General features: G+C 32.7%; 2 protein-coding genes across 2 annotated transcripts; both read right to left on the reverse strand.

Moving 5' to 3' along the window:
* Positions 1–8,806: 8,806 nt before the first annotated feature.
* LOC134234237 (uncharacterized) lies at positions 8,807–10,610 on the reverse strand. The gene has a single exon (XM_062716287.1). It carries the CDS (start codon positions 10,553–10,555, stop codon positions 9,239–9,241), a length of 1,317 nt encoding a protein of 438 aa, XP_062572271.1. The 5' UTR covers positions 10,556–10,610; the 3' UTR covers positions 8,807–9,238.
* Positions 10,611–25,168: 14,558 nt separating this feature from the next.
* On the reverse strand, positions 25,169–25,945 carry LOC134234238 (protein mono-ADP-ribosyltransferase PARP12-like). Its single transcript, XM_062716288.1, has one exon. The coding sequence runs from the start codon at positions 25,943–25,945 to the stop codon at positions 25,169–25,171; it is 777 nt and encodes a 258-aa protein (XP_062572272.1).
* Between the last annotated feature and the right edge of the window lie 41 nt (positions 25,946–25,986).

Raw genomic sequence — 25,986 nt, forward strand, 5'->3', positions numbered from 1 at the left:
ACATACATATTTTTATCTAGGAATAGGTGGCCTTGAGTATCTCCCCATTTCAATATGTAGTGTATGAGCACTAATTCTTACTTTTGTTAGGATTGTTCTTTCAGATTTTCTCAATGGTAATTCTAGATAGCTTTGAAATTTATATTCCTTTAAATCATTTATATTACTATATAAAGTTACTTTCCCAGAATTTGATTCAGAAATGTTTTTTAATTGTTCACTGATTTTGTTTCTATAGTGTTCCTCTAATTTATATTTTAAAGTTTTATGTGATATGTCCATTGAAGATAAAGACAATCTTTGTTGTAGAGTTTTCTTCGTCTCAGTTTTTCAGTCTTAAATAAAATTTATACATATTTTCAAAACACAAATAAAATAGTGGGAACTGTCCCAACTCATATAGAACAGCAATATAAGATGATTTTCCATGAACACCCAAAATGTCTTTAAATAGAATATCATCATAATCGATTCTAACTGAATAAGACATATTGGGATTCAATCTGATACATGTGTATTTTATGATATTGCACTTTTCAGAAGGATATGGAGATAACGAACAGTATTCAATATCAAGGTCCAATAATACAAAATAAGAGCAGAGCAAACACGGATCTCCGAAACATCAGAGGTGGGATCAGGTGCCATGGAGGAGTGACAATCCCCTTTTGACCGATCCCATCCGCCGTGTGCTGCTTGTCATGATAAGGAAATAACGGAAAATCCGTCGTCAATTCGATATAAATAATAGGCTAACAATTATAGTATGAAAAATGTCAGTCAGCATTTGACTCAATGATAAATTGTATTTGCTGACAAGGTCATTGTATCGACCATAGAACTTACAAAATGATGACTTGTGCATTAAATTGATATTGATATAATAATTTGCAATATTTCCAGTCGGGATCATATTTATTTAGATCGTGAGAGGTACAAATTACAACATAACCATTTTTTTTTCTTAAATCTAGCGATTCCTTTACAATTTCAATTAAGAATATAACCAGATAATATTTGTTTTATAGATGCAGAATTTTCTTAATGATTTTATCTATATTTAAGACATTTACAAGTCATGATTTCCCTACTCATAGATATTTTTTAATAAGCAAAATTTCTTTTTTATCTGTTTCTCATATAAACATGATAAAAAGTTTGAGTTTTTACCGCATTATCACATTTGTGTGTTGTAACAATATTGAGCATAGCTGGAAATCCAGTGTTTGTAATTATTTATTGAACTGCATTTCTAGTGAAGCTTTCCATGATTCTGGTATTTATTAATTACCTAATGTGTATCACTTAATTTTTCTGTTGAATTTACGTAATAACGTGACAACGTGATCCGACTTTCCGGATCACCACACTGTAGTTTTCTGAATCCATATCACCACTCTCTGAAACTGATGACGTAGTACGCAGTACACACATCTTGCGCGGACTACTTTTTTCACGGTAATAATGCCTGAAGTAATTAATTTCAGTGTAAACAAATCCATATTTGTTCGTTTCATAGATACTTATGCAATTGATATATGTATAATGAATTGATTGAAAATAAAAATGAAAGAACCAAATTTACAAGATTATTTAATAATTAACCTGTATTTTACTTGTTCACAAAAACAAGGATATCAAAATCTTACCATTCTTATGACTGCACACAGTAAAACCTGCAAAATGACAGAATTACCAGAATTGGGCGATTTAGACTTTTTATCTGATTTTGAATTTCTTGACAACACCATTAATTCTGACTTGGACTTGGCTGGTTTTCTTAATAAGGATATAATTCTGCTATGCTGCCTGAAGAAATCAAGCAAAATGTAGGTGTAGAAAATTCTAAGGAAAACAAAGAACAAAGAAATGCTCCAACCTTTATTTAGATATCTGAAGAAAAAAAAATCAAATCTTATTGAAAACATGAAAAACAAGAACACTGTCAGGAAAACACAGTCTGCTGTAAAACAATTCACTACATGGCTGCAGCTGAGCCCTAGAAATGAAACTCGTGGATTAACAGAATACCGAAAAGTGAACTGGACAACTTCCTAGAGTCATTCTAATATCCATAAGGAAGGCGGATGGGTCAGAGTATGAGCCAGACACATTGACTAGCTACCATCGCTTTATCGACAGATACCTGAAAGAAAAAATACCCTTACAGTCTGGTAAATTGAATTTGAAACTAGAAGACATGTTTTAAGGGGGCCAACTTTGGTTTTATTGTGTGGAAACTATTATAGCGAAACTCTTCATTTTCATACCATTTATAACTTACATTAACTTCAGTGTACATGCCAAAGTTTGGGGGAAATCTACAGTCCAGATATTCTCTAGGGACCGTCTCAAAATACAGGTACATTTACTGTAGGATTATATAGGAAAATGCCAATTTTTAGCACTTTAAAAGCAAATTATATAATAGGCTTTTTGTTCAGATTATAATATTTGATTACTAATACTATATTGCACATAATGTGTAGGAAACACAAAATTCTACCGTCTTGTTACCAGAGGGGGCATCTCAAAATACCAAAAATTAACAAAATTTCCTGTTTTTATAGAATGCTACAAATATGACGGGCGCAATGGATTTAAATGAATACATAATGAAAATAATGTAGATATTCTTAAATTTCTATGTTTTGAATTTCAAAAGCGTATGTTATTATACTTTTTATTTGATTACATTTTCATCACGCATTTCTTTGAAAGCTTCAGTTTACCATTACGTCAAAAGCACACAGTACCGACGTCAACTACTTATCAATTGAAAATCGGTTAAAAAATCAGTTTTATGAAATTGTAAATATTTTTTTAAACCTGTAATTTCTTAATTTTGTTTAATTTTATCAATTAAGCGAAAAAAGTTGCACTAAAACAGTAGATACGCTTCATTTTACTATGATGCGCAATGAAAACCACAGATGACCCCCTTAATGTCAAAAAGAAAAGAACTCAAACAGAAAGGAATGGGTAGTTACTGATTTATTCCGGACTCAGCTAAGGGTTGTAAGCCTTTTTGAGAAATTGGCCCCAGTAGTCTTGTCCAGTCATCATCATGGCATTGTGTAGTGCTTTATCTTGTTTACTATGACAGTGACATGGTGAAGCACTTTATCATTTTTTGACTGTAACAGTGAAACCATGTAGGTTATTTCCAACCAGTCAGCAGACTGTTCACAGTCTTAGTGTTTGAGTTGTTACAGTCCCCAGCATCCGTGTCATTTTATAGCAAAGTCAACATCACTGTTCGCATTATCCTGAGTTCGCCGTCATAAAACTTTGAGAATTCTCAAAAGAAAATCTCAACTCAAGTCTTGAGAATTACTCACCTGAGAATTTTAGAATAAAACAGAGTCTCTGGAATTTTTATTTTTCTCAACTTTTTTATAACAGCCGCTGAGAATTTTAGATTTGAGAAAATTCTCAGACTTGAGAGCATTCTCAGACTTAAGTATGTTTTATGATGGCGGGCCCTGGTCTTTGTTCTCTGTTACGTCATAGCTAGATTGTGTAATTCACTTTCTTTTTTAAGAATGTACATTCACAGGTATATTTTCATTGTTCCTGTAAGATATATTGTTAATTCCCACACACTGCTACCATGTAAAAAATATTTTTAAATATTTCAATCATGCTCGATCTTCTAATTTTCGCTTTGATTATTCATTCACTTGCATAAAAACACAAAATGTTAATTTTTCTTTAAGAAAAGAAAACAAGTTTCATTATAGATTATGGTAAATCAACTTCAGTGATTCGTTACACAAACCAGGGTAAATAAAACGACTGCGGATCCTCCCGTTCAAGTCTGAGATGTGACAGGGGCTCTGCCATATCATTTGACTGAAACGCCTAGTCCGTATATTACAGACAAGAAGTCTATATTTTCATAAATTACTGAATATTTCCTGTCAGGATCAGATTTATTTAGACCGTAAGAGGTACAAAATACAACATTATCAGTTTTTTCTTAAATCTAGCAATTGCTTTTCAATTTCCTTTAAGAATATAATCATACAATGTTTGTTTTATAAATGCAGAATGTTTGTTGAAAATTTTATCTAGATTTAAACACATTAACAAGGAACGATTTTCAAACTGATCGATATTTTTGATAAGCAAAATTTATTGATATTTGTTTTTCATATAAAGTTTGATGTTGTACTTTCCTTTCCCATTATCATCCAAAGATTTTAAGTTTTGGTGATCAAAACACCTGCCACTTTTACCAAGTTGTGTACAAAACACTACTCATGAGCAGAGGTAGATTTCAGCTTAAGATTAGTCTTGACTAAGTCTCCAAATTTTTGTGAAACGCAACTTAGTCAAATTCTCGGGTCTTGTTACTGATTTAGTCCGTACTAAGCTTAACGCCATAAGCTTTTTTGAGAAACGAGCCCCAAGAGTTTTAATTTTGTGTCCAGTCATCATCATGATATTGTGTAGCGCTGAATCTTTTTTTAACTGTAAAATTGAAACCATGTCGGGTATTTCCAACCAGTCAGCAGACTGTTTGCACTCTAAAGGTTTAGTGTGTGACAGTCCACCAGGTTCCGTGGCATTTTATATAACAGTCAACATAATTTTATATAACAGTCAACATATGGCGATAACGAACAGTATTCAATCTCAAAGTACATAAAACAATACAAAATAAGAGCAGAGCAAACACGGACCTCCAAAACATCAGACCTGGGATCAGGTGCCATGGAGGACGGAGCATCCCCTGATGACCGATCACATCCGCCATGTGCTCCTTGTCATGATAGGGAAATAAGGGAAAAATCTGTCGTCAATACAGTGTATAAATAATGGACTAAAAATAAGTATGAAAAACGTCAGTCAGCATTTGTCTCAATGATAAATTGTATTTGCTGACAAGGTCATTGTAGCGATCATAAAATTTACGAAATGTTGACTTTAAACGAGACTGTTAATATTCTTGTTTCATCAACTTGCGTGTTGATAATTTACCTCGTTTAAGAAATTGTTTCTTACGCAGAGCATGCTCTTGCGTAACGAATCAACTGAGATGTATAGACTCCGTATGCAGGTGATGAAGGTACATTGTAAGTAAGGAAAGTTGAAGATAGAAAAGGTAAAGTCATCACGTTTATCATATAGCTTGGTTGTAATTGTTAGTCCATTATTTATACACTGAATTGGCGATGGATTTAAACTCCGTTATTTCCCTATCATGACAAGGAGCACACGGCGGGTGTGACCGGTCAGCAGGGGATGCTCACTCCTCCATGGCACCTGATCCCACTTCTGATGTTTTAGAGGTCCGTGTTTGCTCTGCTCCTATTTTGTATTGTTTTATATTTGATTATGGTTACTGCTCGTTATCTCCATATCCTTCACTTTTGGAATTGGAAATGAATATGTGATATCACCTATACTTGCTGAATAGGTAATATCACCTATTCGATAAGTGATATTACATATTCAAATAGTTTATATCACCTATTCCATTTGAATCGGTGATATCACAAATTCCAATAGGTGATATCATCTATTTGTATTTCTTACTACAATAAATACTGGGTAATATTATATAACTTTGTGAAATCCGGTAATCTGATTGGCCAATACGAAGTTATTATTTTTTAATAACGACCGCTGAAAGCGAATAATGACTCGCACGAGCTGCCTCGTTTTCACTTTCGCTTAGGCAAACATGGAAGTTCACAAGTTGTAGGTGAGGAAAATTTAATAAAAGATATAGTTAAGAACTCTGGGGCTGAGAATACAAAACAATTACAAGGATATCTGTGAACTTTTTTCGAGAATACTTAGTACATACCATTTCATGGTTGAGTTCGACTTTTCCACTCGGCGAGCAGAGTTTTAGCGCTGTTTACGCGATTACGGAGACTATATAGAAAATAAAGACAAGCATGCCATGTATGATTGTATCTTATCGTAGAAGACATAGGTATTTATATTTTGTCAGTGCATTTCCTCTGCAAGTGTAAATGAGTGCGATTCTCAATCTGGGGGAGGGGATACTCTGTGTTATTTGGAGATAGATATCTTGCGTTATTATTATGATATGGGTTAAAATTTATTACCGAAACATTTTCCTCTGAGTAACATTCAATGAATTCTGAAACATATACATTCAACTTGTTTATGGTTAATACTCTCTTAGTAAACATTAGGAAGATATGCATTGTACTTATAAATTTGGGAAATATTATTATTTGGGAAATGTTATTTATATAATATAATAAATATGAACTCAATGCACGGTCAATATGCATTTATAATTACCTAGGATGACAGATATTGACCTCAGATACATGAAATAGATCGACCTCGGGCTAGCGCCCTCGGTCGATATACTCCATGTATCTGAGGTCAATATCTGTCACCCTGGGTCATTATAAATGCATTTTGACCTACATTGAGTCCATATTTGTATAATGAATACTCCCTAGACTATCTAGATTTCCACTGGAACCAAGGAAATTCGAATTGCCAAATTTTAACCTGCATTTTGGTCCAGGACTTTTAAAGTACCGTCTGTTATTAATCCCTGTAAAGTTATTTCAATGTAATTAAAACATAAGAATCTGAGATTTTTTTTATTTTATAATTTTTTTGTATTAATTCTTTGTATCTGTAATACTTTGTAGTACTCCATAAAAACAGGGAAATTTTATTTATTTTGACATATTGAGATGCCTCCTTCGGAAACATGACAGGAGAATTGTGTGTTTCATATACATGCATTGTACAGTGTAGTATTACTCATCATATATTATAAATTGATCGAAAAGTCTATTTTAGTATATCTATAATTTGCTTAAAGTACGATTAAATAACTTTTAATGTACATGTAATATACAGGTATTTTGAATCGGTCCGTTTAAAAAAAAAACTCGACCGTAGATTTTCCCTAAATTTAGCATGTACAATAATCGTATAAATTAAAGGGTTTCTCTATTTAAAACTCCATATGCAGAGGTTATGGATACATAATGGTACATATAAAAGGAATGCAAATAGGCGATTTCAATTTGAATTTATCAAGTTTATCATTTAAAGGTTTGTTGGTAGGGTTATCATTATCGTCCATTTCTATCTAAAGAACAGTATTTAAGCTCAGAATAGGAGCAGAGCAAAGACGGACCTTCAAAACATCAGGGATGGGATAAGGTGCCATGGAGAAGTACGAATCCCCTACCGGCCGGTCATATCCGCCGTGTGCTACTTGTCATGATCGGAAAATAACGGAAAAATCCGTCGGCAATTCAGTGTGCATCTAATACTCTAACAATTATTCAAATATGAAACAGAACTTTCAGGCTCTGTGGTATCTTTTACTTCAATTTTTGCTGGATATATCGAATCGACAAATAAATGGAAGTAACTGTTATTAATTAATATCTTATCAAGATATCTAAATTTCGAGTTGAATGCCATAACAAGACTAGTGTTTCGTTTTTCCATTCAAGCCTTTTCTCAAATAAATACAGAAATTTGATAAATTAATATTGCAAATACCCAATGACAATGTAAGAAAATTAACTAGTTTCATTTTCTGTTGAAAAAAAGCAGTTGTCTTTGATAGGCTTTAATTCAGCGTGGGAATTCTGTTTTGTTTCAAATTAATACAGAAATTTGATAAATTAATATTGCATATATCCAATGACAATGAAGAAAAGTAACTAATATCATTTTCTGTTGAAGAAAAGCAGTTGTCTTTGATAGGCTTTGATAAATTAATATAGCATATTATATCCAATGACAATGTAAGAAAATAAACTAGTTACGTTGCACTTTGCCTCTCCAATGGTAAGTTTCTTATAATATGCGTTATTGAGCAGTGGTGTTAGTTTGTAAGTTAACACGAACTAGAACTTATAAAAGTACCAAACATATGTTATTTATTAGCAAATTCTGTATTTATGACCATTTCTGATGACCATATCATCTTTTGATATCATTGTGGATTGATTTTGCCTCTCGTATTTAATATACTGTTAAAAAATAATATAGGAGAAACAAAGAAGTGGAAGATAGAAATTTTTATTTAATTGTTGTATCGGGTAAGTAGATTTGAAAACGTTGCTCATACAGCATATTTAGTATTCATCAGAAACCTTCCATTTAGAAATACTGGATCATGTTTTTTTTTTTTTATCAAATATTTTTTTCCCGAAATTTTGCACTTGTATGCTCAAGATATTGACATATTCATGATAATTTCTAGGTGATGCCTGTCTCCCACAAATTATTCTTAAATTACATATCTGGTGTGCAAAAATAAATTCGTAAAATGTGTGTGCAATACTTAGTTACTAACCCAATGCTCAACTGTTGTGATTTTTATGATTATTTTAAGAATTCATGAAATAATCTTGTGTTGCATTTCTCAAACTTCTTGCATCGCTTACATCTTGATTATTTTCCCTTTTTTGTTTTGATTGTGAGTAGCCTATAACTGAGTACAGTTCTAAAGTACAATAGCAGTTTTTTTTCTCTATGATCAAGAATGTTTTGAATTCACTTTAGATGTATCTTTAACGTGCTTATTAGTCTGGCATGCAATACTTACGTTTTGTTATTAACGTATTTCACTAGTAAAAACGTAAGAAGCGATACGTTTTGTACATAATATTCTGAGCACTGAGTACTTTTGAAGTAGCCAAATACGTTAGAAATCAAGAACAAAAATTTAATTGTATGTTTAAGGCAACTTTGCAAAATCAAATAAAAAATTTTAAATTCCTAAACAATGATGTAAAACAAACAAATACTTGAAATGGATTAAACAACCTTTATTTTGTAGATATTCACGGCAAACACAACAGATAAGTGATTTTTTGAAAACTGTTCCAGGAACTCTGTGGGTGCAATATACGTTTTCAAGAATCTTTTACTTTGTAAGCGTTTTATTTTAATCTCACATCAAACTTACACAATCAAACGACACTATACTTTTAAAGCATAGTCGGATACATTCTCTGCTTAGATACATTTTTATAAGCTATAGTATGTAAAGTGTATTCAAAAAATACTTTTTCTCATTTTCTTTCATTTCAATTATAAGATATTCTTTGATTTTTTTTTCACAATAACCGAAAATTTCCCTTTAAAAGTAGTAGTCATCCTTCACAATCTACTGTATATTCCAATAACGAAGAGGTTTATTGATTTCAAAGCGAGGTTCTAAGACATTTCCTTCCTGGTTGTCTTTTGTTTCTTCTTGGGCAGTCTAATCTGGAACAATTGATCCACTACGACTATAAAGATGGGTTGTTTTCCTACCACCTTGACCTTGACCTCCTGGAGAATGCAGAGAACCCAATTTAAGCATTTTCAACAAACTAGCTTTGTTATGTGCGTTCACCTCTATCCCAAATTTACTCAAAACCTTCTTGGGTTGTTCGTCTTCCAGATTGTGAGAACGTTTACAGTTGGGTTGGAACCCACATTTACCTGCGATAAAAGCGCAGACATGTAGATGTGGACATTTTATAGGTTCATTACAACCCTTGATTTTATTGTAATAAGTGCAAATAGAAGGTATTGTCACACCCCTTCTGTGCTCCATATCGCTTATCAAAATCCGGACCTGATCAGGTTTAAGGAATTGCAAAAAGTGATGCATAAGAGAATGACGGTTGTGATCTGTTTCAAGATTATGTCCATACCGACAATTCTCAAATGGGCAATCGCTGATTAATTTAAATTTACAGATATGCAAATTATTACAATTTCCTCTACACATCTGAGATGAACTAGAGTGATCAAGGCATATCTGAATATTTGACCTTGCTCTTACTTCCGGGTCTGTTATTTCACCTTCTTCTTGTTCATTATATGATCCATCAGAGATTTCAAAAACATTTCTATAATCTTCTAAAAATCTGATGAAAGAGCCCTTTGGCATAAATCTCATCGTTAATGGTTCTGCACGCAGACAGGCCTCAAAACGTTTTTTCTTCAATTTACCACCTTCATCTAGCAAAACTTTGTAAATTTTAGCAACAAAGTCATCGCTTTCCTCTATACTATTCTTATCAGGTGTAACAATCCACTCATCTGTTCTTGACATGTTACGTCCCTCAAACTTTTCCAAGTAACCATCTTCTCTTCTGGAATCATGTCTGCGTGTTGCTGACCTATCCCTGTCTTGGTTGTCTTTTCTTGATGCTTCGTTGCTAAGATAACTGTTTGGAATGCCTTCCTTCCTCTTTCTGTTAGACCTTTTTCCTTCTTCGTGGTCTCTTCTTAATGGTTGATCTCGACTACAACTGCTTTGCTTGCCTTCATATCTTGGTCTAGTAGATCTATTCCTATATTGGAAGTCTTTTCTGGGAGGTTGGTCCCGATGATAACTGTTTCGCAGGTCTTCATAGCTCCGACTAGTAAATCTATCCATTTCTTCGTGGTCCTCCCATGACGTCTGGTTTCCACGGTAACCGTTGGGCGTGTCCTCACACCCACGTCTTATAGACCTCATTCTATCTTCACGGTAATCTCGTGATATTTGATCATTATCGTACATTCTATAAGCGTTTTCATCCATGTTCACCGCAGACCTATTTAAATCTTTATGGTTTTCTTCTGATATTCGATATCTTTTCGAGGTGCTTTCACGCCTACAAGCATTTCTATTAGAATGATTTTTTGAGGTTGGATACTCATTGTGATTTGAATGCTTGTGTTTGTTTTCTTTTAGTCGGTGATATTCATATGGTATGCTTCTGTAATGTGATCTGGTTAATTCTTTTAAACTTGGACGTCTACTTGATTGTTTGTTTCGTACATAATCACGGTCCTCTCTGGAAAACTCTGGATGAGAGTTCATCCTTGTGTAGCTACAGCAAAAAGTTGAGCCCTTTAAATGACAATTAACATAAACGTGAATGAATTAAAGGTTATAACGCCAATGATACATTTACATCACAAATTGTTAGAAAAGATACTGAAAACATCTTTAAGTTAGGATTTGGGAACCTTTTAATTGTTTTGTCGTATACTATCATTTTAAGGACTGCATCATCAAGCAATTTCAAAAAAAATGTCATTAGATTATTGTATGTGAATGCGTTTTAATTCCTGGATTTGAACTTCAATTTTTTTTTGTGTTACATTAGTTATCTTTCAAAATAGCATGGCATTAAATTTTGAGACAATAGGAATATGATGTAAAATTATTTTTCATCAAATCATGGCTAATATTACATGTACTAAGGGAGAGAAGAAAACCGAAGAGTTGACTTTTTTTGAATTGCACGAAATTAAGAAAGGTGCTTACGAATTTAAAATACGAATTATTTTATCTGAGAAGATGATTTATAAGAAAAAGAAAAAAATATATGCTTTAAATGTTTTTGAGATTATCAGGGCGTAAAAAATAAAATAAACGTCAAAAGTACAAAAAAAATTCTTACCAAAAATGACCTTTTTAAGTAAAGGTAATATTTTAAAATAGGCTGATGTAAGCAAATCGATACCGGATTAAATTTTATTGTATTTTATCTCGATCTTACCTCTGAAACAGAAAGAGTTTCCTTTACTTCAATTGCCTTATCCTGATATACCCCTGTGTAAAGTCGTTGAAGAGTGTGTCACAACACTACAAAACTCTTCCTTGTCTGTTTTAATCTGTTGAAGTTGATATACTACACGGGTAACTAAAGGCTACTGCTATTTATATGAATTATCACCAATTTATATATATTTCAATTCTGAGAAGTCTACTTTCATTTCTTTACATTTCGAAAAAAACAAAACGGGATTTCTAAAGTAGAAAAATAGAAAAATTTAAAGGTATTTAAAGGTATTTCATTATCTAGAAGCACTCATGTATCAGAGCCATTTATTAAATATTCATAAATTCTATATTAGGTTCTTTAGAATTCGAAAAAAAAAATTATTGAAATATATATTTATTCATTTGTGATGATGCATACTCATACCTTGTATTGATTTAGTTTACCATTAAAAAAATAACAAGAACATAACAAAAGAGTCATTACAAGTTTATTTTAAAAAATGTATGAGTGTCAAAGAGAACAGTAACACAATGTCCTTTTTGAGAGAGTGATATAAAATCGACTTTAAATTGGGTCTCAAGTTTGTATGCATAGTCTGTCACTTGGATTAAATTTTACAAGTGGTAATCCAACTTATATTCATAGTTCCCTTTCTTAAGAAGAAATTCTTCAAAATCAATTGTCGGATAGGAATATTTTTAATATTCTGAAGAACCAAAATGAATTTTAACCATCATACCTATATTGGATACCGAAACTTTATAAAAATTCTTACAAACAAAGATACATAGCGGGTTCCAGAAAATGTTCAACCGAGCCTCTCCTCACTCAAATATTAACAGTAGTGAAGGAGAAACCTCAAGAGTACTGTGCAACAATATATTCAAGAAGTGGTGTATATCAGATCTGGATACTTATAAATTCCAAAGAACTTTTTGACAATTTGAAATCACAAGTTTTTACCAAAATCAACAGCTTGAAAACTTACGACTTTTCAACTTTATACACAACCATTCCATGCGATAAATTAAAATCCAGACTTTTTTATATCATTGATAGCTGCTTTTTCAATAAAAATGGAACTCGTAAAAATACTAACCTTTCATTGATCATTTGCAAAATTATTTTGTTAAGAAACATTCTGATTGTACACACAAGTAATCTAAAGCTGACATCAAGAAGATGCTTGAGGTTCTGATTGACAATATCTATGTGGTTTTTGGAGACCAGGTCTTCCAACAATCTATTGGAATTCCAATGGGTACCAATTGCGCCCCGTTATTTGCAGACCTTCTTTTGTATTCATATGAAGCAGAATTTGTGCAAAATCTTGTGCAAAGAAGAAAAATTTTCCTGTAGACATATTGACGACGTTTTGTCAATAAACAAAAGTAACTTCCATTCTTATGTTTCTTATGTCGATACGATATATCCTGGTGATCTTGAAATTAAAGATACCACAGAGTCTGACACATTTGTTTCATATTTCAATATTTTACTTGAAAAAGACATTAATGGTAATCTAACAACCAACATTGATATCTATGATAAACGTGCTGACTTTAACTTTTCTATTATCATCAACTTTCCTTACTTCTGCAGCTATCTTCATCGCCTGCATAGGGAGTTTATCTATCTCAGTTGGTTCGATACGCAAGAACATGCTCTACGTATGAACAATTTCTAAAACGAGGTAATTATTAACAAACAAGTTGATGAAACAAGAATATCAGCATCTCCTTAAAAGTCATCATTTCGTACGTTCTATGGCAATACAATGACCTTGTCAGCAAATACAATTTATTATTGAGTCAAATGCTGACTGACGTTTTTCATACTAATTGTTAGTCGATTATTTATACACTAAATTTACGACGGATTTTCCCGTTATTTCTCGATCATGAGTAGAAGCACACGGCGGATGTGACCGGTGGACAAAGGATGCTCACTCCTCACCCTATGGCACCTGATTCCACCTCTGATGTGTTGGAGGTCCGTGCTTGCTATGCTCCTATTTTGTATTGTTTTATGGACTTTTAATGTTGAATGCTGTTCGTACTCTCCATATGTTTCATTATACACCGAATTGACGACGGATTTTCCCGTTATTTCCAGATCATTACAAGGAGCACACGGCGGATGTGACCGGTCAGCAGGGGATGTTCATTTCTCCATGGCACCTGATACCACCTTTGATGTTTTGGAGGTCTGTCTTGTTTTATGGAATTCTGATCTTGAATACTGTTCATAATCTCCATATGTTTCATCAACAATGTTTTAAAAATGAAAAATAGTTACTTCCATTCCTATGTCGCACAATATGTCTCAGTGAAATTGAATTTAAAGATACCTAAGAGTCTGCCACATCTGTTTCATATTTGGATATTTTACTAAAAATGACAACAATCGTTATCTGAACTCAAACTTTATGTAAACGTGATGAGTTCAATGTTCTATAGTCACTTTCTCGTACTTGTCTGGGTCGCCAGCTTTGGAAAGTAATTAGAGCGTCTGCTCCAGAAACGCGAAATAAGAAGTTGGTCCTTATGTCGAGGGTTCGAATACCACAGTGTGACGTGGAGACCGATCCTTCCAATGAGACCATATAAACCGGGAACCCGTGTTGCAGTAGGTGCTGCACGAAAAAGATCCCTCAATGCTCAGTGGCCCTGAGTGTCGAGCATTATAATGACAAAATGTGTAGCTCCCCACCAGCAGGTGGTGGCGTCTCCTTAATATTGAGTGCAACAACAGACAGTCAATCAACCATGCAATCATACGTGTCTGGCAATGGCACTTTTCAACTGCATATGAGGGTTATGTATCTTAGATGATTCGATACATAATAACATGCACTACGCATATACGACCAATTATAAAAACGAATCAAGCTATACTAGTATATTGAAAGAAAAAGTTGATAAATCAATGATATTAACAGTCTTGCGAGCTGAAAATCATTATTTCACAAGTTTTATGATCTATTCAATGACTGGTCAGCATGCACGTACAATCCATCATTAAGTCAATTACTAACATTTGTCATACTAATCGTTAGGCTATTATTTACACTATGAATTGTGTACGATATTTTTATTTGTCCCATCATGACAAAAGCACATGACTAGTGTGACCGGTCGACAGGGGATGCTCACTTTTCCATGACAGCTGATCCTACCTGTGATGGTTTAAAGGTCCGTGTTCACTCAACAACGATTTTTTGTCATTAGCAATTACCGATTATTCAATTATCTAGAACAAACATTTATCTCATCTAAATTTTAATATATTTACTCATATCAAGTTACACCTCTGATATGATTCATACAAGTATCAATTACAAAGGTGATCGATCTCGATTATAAAACTGTACAAATTTTGATTTTGAAAAGGGGAAGGGGGGTTACCTAAACAAAGTTTGACAAGCAAAAGGAAATCCTTTTTCGTCGAAGGAAGGAGGGGATAGGGATGGGCAGTAGAAAGTATATTTCTTATTAAATTAGCTTTTCTATATTTCAGACGGACATTAATTCAACATACTTGGGGTATGTTTTTGTAAGGAAATGTTTATGTCGTTTATTATAACACCGTTTTAAAATCATTTGCTTAAAGCTTATACATCTTTCAAACATCGTGAACAAAATGGGATGGAAAAGCTCACAAAATCTGTTAGATTGTTAAGTTAATCGAAAGAATAAATAAATGAAAAGGTGATATAATTGAGTAATACTTCCTTCTCAACAATGGAAAAAAACGCCAGTGCAAACTACAGCTATAACTCTTGCTTTGATAAAAGATAACTTACTTCATCCTAAGTGAGAAGCGCATTAATTGAACTGCATGAATTAACAAACACCAAATAGCATGCAGCACTTTCATGGATTATTTAAAAGCTTTAAAACTTTGCTTAAAGCTGTGTGCAAAAATAATTTGGTAAAACTACAATATCAAATCGGAATTATTTAGTTTGGCCAAGTGTTTTACCGGCTGACTATTATGAAAGCAAGGTAAGTTTGAAAGTTAAAGGCAGAGATTTTTTACCAGGTGGTAAATTCCAGGTGAGGGAGGGGCTTATTTTGTACAGGTGTGAATGCCTTGGGGGCTAGCAGTCAACCTGTGGTCATCTGTCGTCTAATCCCTATACACAGGAATTGATTTAATACACAGTGAAATACCCCAGGTGTCAAACTTTACCTGTGTTGGGGATTTTTGAGACAATTTTAAAATTAGTAGTATAAAGGTTTTTCAATTATATATTGATTTATTTTTGGCTGTTTGAAAACACCCCTACCCATTTAAAAAAATTATGATATCATACTATAAAATCAAATACTGTAAATCGTTTTAATTCCACGGTTTTAAAATTTCACGATATCTCAAAAGGTACTTATTGCTATGGTTTTATTTTCACGCTGCAAAAAATTAATTCAAAATTTCGTATAAGCATTTAAATATTTGTAAAACTAATAATAGCATTCACGATGGGTTTAATTTCGCGGAAAAATGATGAATCGCGAACATAGCAGATTAAAACCATCGTGATTATTTGCCAATCTACAGTATTAAAACAAAATAGATTAAGATGTTAGCATAAGTGTTAATAAAAAAACAACAACTCCTGTATCAACCAAATTTGACTTAATTCATTCATCCACAGGATCCCATCTATTAATCAAATGAAAAGAGAGCTGTGTTAATTACATTTCACTAAAAAAAAATATATAGATTTATCCTAACCTTAATAAAGCTTTGTGACCATGAACATGCTAAAAGATTGCTTGTAAAAATTTGTGACCCATGATTAGAAACATTATTTTTTTAATTACTTCACAGAGTGCTGCTCTGAACTTTATATCAATAATATTTCAATTTTAGGCTTACCGTTTAGCATATTAAAATTAATATCAAAATTTTATTTGAAAAAAAAAGTTTTTTGTACCAAAGGTTAATTTTATTGAAAAAATGCATATTATTTTATAATCCTTTCAAATACTAAAGGTATATCTAATTTATATATATTTTCAATCTAAACATTTTCATAGTATTAAATAAAGTTTCTGTATACCATGTTCAGTAAACATCAAAGGATCAAATGTTAATTAGAAGGTCCCCACGAGTCCCAAACAAGGTGTACAGGGTATACACAGAGACCAGTAAGTAAATGTCAATCAAGTTCCAGCATCCAATGATGGACCTTCAGAGTTTGATTGACAGGGCTACCCAGACCAGGTATTATTGAAGGCGGTGCTTAAAATCTCTGCCTTTAAGGGAAATGATGAGCCCATTTAAAATCTTAGAGAATATATCAATAATCAAAGCAAACAATAAAACGTAAAGGAACATCGACACAGTTTCAACTGATGTTTTTAAAAATCAATTTTAAAGTTTACAATTAAGCCAATTCAAACGATTAGCAAAAATTTAAACATCATTTGTTGATTAACAAAGAAGATACAGAACTTAAAATTCTTCATTAAAAAGGTTCGTGCCATTTCTGTTTACATATATATAGAAAATATCATATTCATAACATATCAAAATTAAGCAAATCACTAGAAACTGTCTAATCGTAGTAAGAATTGACTTCTTTATCAAAACAAGAGGCCCACGGGCCTTATAGGTCACCTGAGTATCATGTAACAACTTTCAAACAATTGAATTGGTTCGTGTTTTGAATCAAAGGCCATGGAATTCAGAATTTTGAAAGAGGCACTATTGCTTATCATAACTATACACTTAGCTTGCTTACTTTGGTTACTTGATACCCAGAGGTAGATCAGAGTAACAAAGAGAAAATGAATTTCCACTTTATAACCAATTGTGCACCTCACCCCACAGGAACCACTGACCATGCGGGCACAAATTTCAAAATTCTGGAAATTTCATCATAAATTTTATTTCATCATAAATGGTTGATCAATACCAAAAGGCAGATTTCAAAACATTGATTTATTTTCAGACTATGTAACCCCCATCCTCTGTACCCTGACCCAGGGGCCCTGAAATTAACCATTTTGGAAGAGGCACCTTTCATCATCATTAATATGTATTTAGAACATTAGAGCATAATACCCAAGAGCAAAGGAAAAAGTTTTCAAAGAATTCATGCATTTTCACTATATAATTCACTATAATAGAGTCCTGCCCTAAAACCAAAACCCCTCACCCTGGGGCCCTGAAATTCACAAATCTGGAGGAGGCATCCTTCCTTATCATAACTATGTACATAGTTCATTGGTTTAATACTCAGGAGCAGAGAAGAAGAATTTTAAAGAATTAATGTATTTTTACTATATAATCAATAGAGCCCTGCCCTAACCACAGAACCCCTGACCCCGAGGCCATAAAATTCACAATTTTGAAAGAGGCACTCTTATGCAACATAAATATGTACTTGGTTAGTTTGTTTAATACTCAGGAGCAAAGAAGAAGATTTTCAAAGAATGAATGCATTTTTACTACATAATTAATAAAGCCCCGCCCTAACACCAGAGCCCCTGACCCTGGGGCCATGAAATTCTCAATTTTGGAAGAGGCAGCCTTACTCAATATAGTATGTATTTGGTTTGTTCATTAAAAACCCAGGAGCAAAGAGGAAGATTTTCAAATAAATAATGTATCTTCACTATATAATCAATATAGCCCCGCCCTAGCACTTAAGAACCCCTGACCCTTGGGCCATGAAATTCACAATTTTGGAAGAACCATCCTTATTCAACATAACTATGTATTTGGTTTGTTTATTATTTGTATGAGTTGTGGATGAGAGATTGGTACCCTTCAATATTAAAGAAAGAATTTCAATGTTTTGCAATGTGATAACTAAATGATAGGTCCGATCAAAAGTAAAATAAGATCAAAAAGTAAAATAAATATAATAAAGATTCTGTGAAAGTTTCTAACAGGGATATGTTCCAATACTGAATCATTTCAAGGTCCTTGGAAAATATAAACAACAAAAAGAACAAATGCTGCGCTTACATAGGAAACTTAAAAGTTTATGCCAGAAAAAAAATCAATCTTTCATGTCAAAAATTTTTCATCCTGTTACAGATGATTTTCTTCCTGTAAATTCTATACTGAATCCCAGTGACTTCTTATAATATATATTATAAGAAGTCACTTTCTATAATATTGAAGGGTACCAATCTCTCATCCACAACTACTCCTATACCACTGAATACAATATTGTGATACTTTCACAGTTTCTTTATTACGATATGCCATTGTGACCTCCCATGAAGGATACGGAGATAACGAACAGTATTCAATATATCAAAGTCCATGAAACAATACAAAATAGGAGCAGAGTAAACACGGACCTCCAAAACATCAGAGGTGGGATTAGGTGCCATGGAGGAGTGAGCCTCTCCTGTCGATCATTCGCCGTGTGCTCCTTCCGTCGTCAACTCAGTGTATAAACAATGGACTAACAATTAGTATGAAAAACGTAGGTCAGCATTTGACTCAATAATAAATTGTATTTGCTGACAAGGTCATTGTATTGACCATAGAACTTACAAAATGATGACTTTAAACGAGTCAGCTGTTAGTCTTGTTTCATTAACTTGTTTGTCAATAATTTACCTCGTTTTAGAAATTGTTCATACGTTTAATTTTTGATCTGACACTTATTTTGGGTCTCCCAGAGCAAAACAGGAACTTTGCCAATATAACCATATGGGAGGCGGGGATATCATTTAGTGAGCCCAGTGCTCACAATGCCTCTAGTTTACATTGATAAAGTCAGGGATGGAATATCAAACATAAACTGAAAAATCAAACGACAGTCTTTTATTATTGATGAATTTAAAATTAAAATAACAAGGTTGTTCCATGTAAAAATATGACATTTAGAGAAAAATCAAAAGTCAATAAAATGTGATTAAATAAATTAGATTAGTCAGAATAGATAGCTGTAGAAACAAACATATGCATTTTGTTATACAATTTTTTTTAAAGTTTTCATCCTTTTCGACTTTCAACTTAATAGTTAGAATTGTTGGTGCATAATGCACCTCATAACATCAAATTACTTGTGCTAACAATTATACTAAGTTTGCAGGTGCACATAAAATATTGATAACTGGATCATCCCTATATTAATTCATTATGTTTTTTTTTTGACAGTTCAAATAAAATACAAAGACTATGAAGACATTTTGAAGTAGAAACTACATCGTAAAAATAGAAATGGTGTGTACACTATTTATCCTGAAAAAGGCATGAAAAAGAGAGTGTTTTGTGATATGACAACAGACGGAGGGGTGGACGGTAGATTAATTATGTTTAAATTTAATGACTCATAAAACGTAATTGTTTAAACCCATTGTAAACAAGCCAGAAATCATGTGTTCATTTTCTTCTGCTGTAAATACATTTAATGATAATTATATTTGTAATGAATTTCATGAAAAATATAGAGATAACGAAAAGTAATTAATGAAACCCTTCGTAACGAAAAAAAATAAACAATCCTCGGATACAAAGCAAATGAAAAAAATTTTGAATACAAATAAGAAATTTTACACTAGAAATAAGGAATTATACAACGCAAATGGAAAATATAAGATGCAAATGAAAAACAATCAAATTCAAATACCGAGGGCTCAAGTGAGCTTTTCTGATCAAAATTTGCCCGTTGTCTGCCGTAGTTATCGTTGCTGGTGTTGGCGTCGTTGTAAACTTACCACATTTTTATCTTCTTCTCAAAAACCACTGGGTCATTTTCAATCAAACTTATCACAAAGTATCCTTAGGTAAAGGAGATTAAAGTTTCTTCAAATGGAGGACCATGTCCTCTTCCAAAGGGATATAATAATGAATTATTGAAAAATTATCGTCTTTTAAAAATTTTCTTCTCAAGAACCATAGGGCCAGGAAAGATGAAACTCGTGTGATATCATCCTCAGGTACTGTAGATTCAAGGTTGTTCAAATCATGACTCCCGGGGTAGGGTGGGCCACAATAGACGATTAAAGTATAAACTTAAAGATAAACTTCTGAATGAATTTTGGAGATTCGTACGCTTAAAACAGCTTTACAGATCAGTAATATCTTAAAAAGTAATACCAATTTCTAAAAATATTTTTTTAAATGTCATAATTAAACATCATTACATAAATACTATATGCTTTCTTCATTTTTTTCAAATGAAATATAAATGCAGAATTTAAAGTTAAGAATGATATTTATAACTGATAATGGACTAATGAAAAGAGTAGAAAAATATTTAGATTTAAAAATGTAGCTTATGTTATGAAACATCCCAAAAATAACTCCTAGTAAGTAATATTTAATGTGTAAGTTTTCTATAATCTATTGTCAACCTTTTCATTTCTCTTTTTAAATATTTTACCATTTATTATATAGTGGCCTTACGGAATTTAAAGTGATCATCATTTTATGTTGCCCAACTTAGGTTTGATCCAAGGAAATATAGCTCGGATCCAGTTCCAAAAGTAAGAATTTTTGATGATTTAATCTTTCTTGATTCTTGATTCCAACCCCTCCCCCTTCCCCGTCAACAATCAGAATTTAGGAATGGCATCAAAATCAAATTTACTAATCAATAAGCAAATATTGGTAAAAATACTCTTTTTTTAAAAAAAATCTTAAATTTTTGTTTTACCGAGAAAATACAATTAACATATATAATAAAATTAGATATATTTTCCTAATTTAGGCCGCTTTCTTTGCTGAATTTCAATTTATGTTTATGCACTTATATCAGCATATAATCCAGGTATTTTTCCACAATTGAACTTGCTTTGAGTTATCAACCCACGGAAGAGATTTCTATATAATATAAACAAACTCTATAACTCAAATAAAGCTGTTAATTATGTATAAAAAATCTTGTAAATTTTGTGACGTCTATCATAAAATGATGTAATTTCCTTTCCCTAATAAATGTTATTTATTCAAGCGAATCATAGTAAAACATAGCGCATTTACTATTTTAAAGCAATTTTTTCAATTAATTAAGAACCAGAAGTCTCTGTCGAGACTAGCTCTACTGGTTTGTACTTATAACAAAGGAAGAGAAAAGTAGCAGTTGAGACTTGAAACTTTACAAAAGCAATAAATAGAATAATGATCCTTGATTAAGTCTCTTTTTGTGACAAGATTGCAATAAGACTGAAACCGTGGGAGTAGCTTTTAATAAAATATTACAGAATTTTCAATTTAAATTACTATGGCGACATCAATTATCAATATCAAATACACAAAACTGATAATTTTGTATCTCAGTGTAGTCGACTTTACTTGGATGCCAAATCATATTATAATCAGACTAAAACTGTATTTGGAGGAGCATTTTGAATGTATTTCAAAGAAATTTCTATTTTTAGTAACCACGGCAACACCGTTCATCGAAATCAAAAACCGATACAAAGAATTACATGTATGTATCTAAGTGTAGTCTACTTGTGTGACAAGTTATATCGAAATCAGACCAAAACTGTAGGAGAAGTAGCATTTTGAATGTTTTTAACAGAAATTTCTATTTTTAGTAACCACAGCAACACCGTTCATCGAAATCAAAAACTGATATACAGAATTATGTATCTTAGAGTAATCTACTTGTGTGCCATTTTATATTGAAATCAGACCAAAACTGTAGGAGGTGTAGCATTTTGAAAAATTGTTTACAGACAGACAGACGGACAGACAGACAGCTAGACGGACGACGGACGCATTACTATCGCATAAGCTCTTCTGGTCTCTGACCAGTAGAGCTAAAAAATTAACAAAATTCAGAAAAGGCAGATTTAAAAATTTAATTTTAATTTTATATAACTGAGCTTTAAAACAATTTTTCAACTGACAGGTAAATTGAGGTAGTTATAGTGTGCTTTTGATGTTATGATAAACTGAAGCTCATGAAGAAGGGATCAAAAAACGTTATAAAAGAAAAAATATATATATAATGAAAAGATCTTGAAATTGAAAAATTTGAGATTTTTTCAATCATAAGTTAAGAGTTACTTTAGAAATGAAAGCCGACTTGCTAGTTTGGTTGAAATTCCTACCTGTCAACTAAGACAGAGGGCAGTTGTTGTTTTGTGGGGAAAGTATTACCCCTTATGTAGTGTATGGTTGGGGTTCTACAAGTTTAAGCCATACTTGGTGCCCCCTTCACCTCTTTTAAAAGGAGGGAAGGCTCACAGTCTGGAGTACTCAGTGTCAGTAAGTACTATCGAACCAGGGAGCAATCTTCTGGAAACAGGGTAAACAGATATGTCCCAGGCCATTCCTGTCCACATGCTAGTTGTCAAGCATTGGGACTTCACTGGCACTTGTGCTCAACACAAGGCCTCCGTCATGCCCGTTATGCACCTTTGTGTGTTGGTATTTCGGCCGTAACCCCAGACCTCATATAAGATTTGGGGACAATGTGGCCATTTATGTCCATTATCCGTAGACTTTACAGTGACTTTACAGTGAATGTTGACAATTGTTGTATTCGAAAATGTTGTGATTATAAAAATTGGTGTAATACCACTGTTTCCGAGTTAAATAAATGTGAAATGAACTTATGAGTTTTGTTATATATTCCTCAAGGCATAGGAATTGTGGTAATGCAAATTGACAGTATGAATTGCAATGAAATTTAGTATGCGAATGGTTCTATGCAAATTAAAAAGCAATCGAGATACCAATAAGTTGGTAATTATTGAAGCAATATACAGACTGTTCAATTAAGTCAGATGTATCGAATTGACAAATAAATGGAAGTAACAAATGTTATTTGATATCTTTAAATATCAATATATTTAAATGTCGAGATGAATGCCACAATAACTGCTTTCTTTTTCTCATGTGTAAAATTTTCATTCTGAAATTTGATAAATTAATATTGCAAATGTCCAATGACAATGTAAGAAAACGAGTTTCATTTAAATAAGCAGTTTTCTTTAATAAGCTTTAACTGATCGTGGGAATTATTGTAAAATATGTAAAAAAAAAAAAAAAATCCGTGCCTTTCATTTCCATTAATTCTGGTAAAAATATGGGATTTCCTGCTCGTCAGATCGACTTTCTAACTATGATAAACGTCTTACTTTTATGACAGTGTTGACGTTGCACTTTGCCTCTCCAATGAAAAGTTTCTTATAAAATACGCTATAGAGCAGTGGTGAAAGTTTGTAACATAACACAAACTAGAACACTAAAAATACACAGCTTTTGTAATTCATTAGCAAACTCTTTATTTCTGGCTATATCTTCTTCTAATATCACTGTAGATTGATTTTGTCTCTTGTCTTAATAAACTTTATTTTACCGTTGTCTCGGGTAAGTAGATTTGAAAACTTTGCCCATTTAGCTCATTTAGTATTCATCAGAGACCTTCTATTCAGAAATATTAGATGTTTACTTGTATTCTATTCCAATATCTTTCGAAAATTTTCACATATATATGATATTAACATTTGCAAATATCTTTCTTAGATGAACCTATTGAAGAGAAAATATGTTTAATTCTGTGTGAATGTTATTTGGGGGTCAGAGGTCACAGCGCGACCGAATCACAGAGCGAGGTGATATTTTGTCTACATATTTCTGTCAATGTGTAATCTATTGAGAAGCCCTTCGGGCTTCACAGGATTTGATCACGTGACCAACTAAAAGTTCATTTCCCATAGAACTTTTTAACATTGTTGTTTATTTTTTTTTAATTGACATAATCATGATAATTATAAGTAGTCCATATTGACAATTCATTTCTCCATGTTCACAAATCTCTATTTCTACAGCCTGTCTCCCACAAATTTTTCTTAAATTATGCATCTTATGTGCAAAAACAAATTCGTACAATGTATGTGCAACACAAGCTAAATACTCAACTGCACAAAGTCGTGCTTTTTATTAAATGATCTGGTGTTGCATTTTATCAAACATCCTGATGGATAAATTGGGTTAATTAGTTAAATTATGTTTCCTTTACCAAGTATGCAAATATATCGGGTTAAATCTTTGTTTTTCTTTTGTTTGTTTTGATTGTGACTAGCCTTTAACTGAGTACAGTACTAATTTAAAAGTACAATAGCAGTTTTTTTTCTCTATAAGAATATTTTGAATTCACTTTAGATGTATCGTTAACGTGCTTATTAGACTGGCATGCAATAATTACGCAATTGTCATTAACGTATTTCAGGAGTAAGAGCGTAAGAATGGATACGTTTTGAACATAAGATCTGAGCACTGAGTACTTTTGAAGTAGCCAAACACGTTAGAAATCAAGAACAAAACTGTATTTGTATGTTTAAGGCAACTTAGCAAAATCTAATAAATATTTTAAATTCCTTAACAATGAAGAAAAGCAAACAAATAATTGAAAGGGATTAAACAACCTTTATTTTGTAAATATCCAAACACAACAGACAGTTGATTTTAAATAAAAAATGTTCCAAGAACTCTGTGGGTGCAATATACGTTTCCAAGAATTTTTTAATTTGTAAGCGTGTCATGTAAATCTCACATCAAACTTACGCAATCAAACTACAATACACTCTTAAAGCATAGTCGGATACATACTCTGTAGTATGTAAATTGTGTTTTTTTTTTCCAGCATCTGCTCCCATTTTAATGACAAGATATTCTTTGACGATTCCCTTTAAAAGCAGTAGTTATCCTTAATCCATATTCCAATAACGAAGAGGTTTACTGATTTCAGAGCGAGGTTCTGAGACACTTCCTTCCTGATTGTCTTTTGTTTCTTTTTTGGCAGTCTTATCTGGAACAGTTGATACACTGCGACTATAGAGATGGGTTATTTTGCTGACACCTTGACCCCGTGAAGAATGCAGAGAACCAAATTTAAACATTTTTAACAAATTATCTTTGTTATGTGCGTTCATCTCTATCCCAAATTTACTCAAAACCTTCTTGGGTTGTTCATCTTCTAGATCGTGAGAACGTTTACAGTTGGGTTGGAATGCACATTTACCTGCGATAAAAGCGCAGACATGTAGATGTGGACAATTTACAGGTTCCTTACAACCATTGATTTTATTGTAATAGGTGCAAATAGAAGGGATTGTCACACCCCTTCTGTGCTCCAAACCGCTTAACAGTATCCGGACCTGATCAGGTTCAAGGAGTTGCATAAAGTGATGCATAAGAGATTGGCGGTTGTGATCTGTTTTAAGATCATGTCCATACCGACAATTCCCAGATGGACAATTGCTGATAAATTTAAATTTACAGATATGTAAATTATTACAATTACCTCTACACACCTGAGATGAACTAGAGTGCTTAAGGCATATCTGAATATCTGACCTTGCTCTTATTTCTGGATCTGTAATCTCACCTTCTTCTTGTTCATCATCTGACCCATCAGAGATTTCAAAAATATTTCCATAATCTTCTAAAAATCTGATGAAAGAGCTCTTTGGCATAAATCTCATCGTTAAACATGTTAAAGGGTTTGCGCGTAGATGAGCCTCAA

The sequence above is a fragment of the Saccostrea cucullata genome, unplaced genomic scaffold (genome assembly GCF_032062105.1).
Source record: "Saccostrea cucullata isolate Sc308-1 unplaced genomic scaffold, CSIRO_AGI_Scuc_v1 ctg3938, whole genome shotgun sequence".
NCBI lineage: Eukaryota > Metazoa > Mollusca > Bivalvia > Ostreida > Ostreidae > Saccostrea > Saccostrea cuccullata.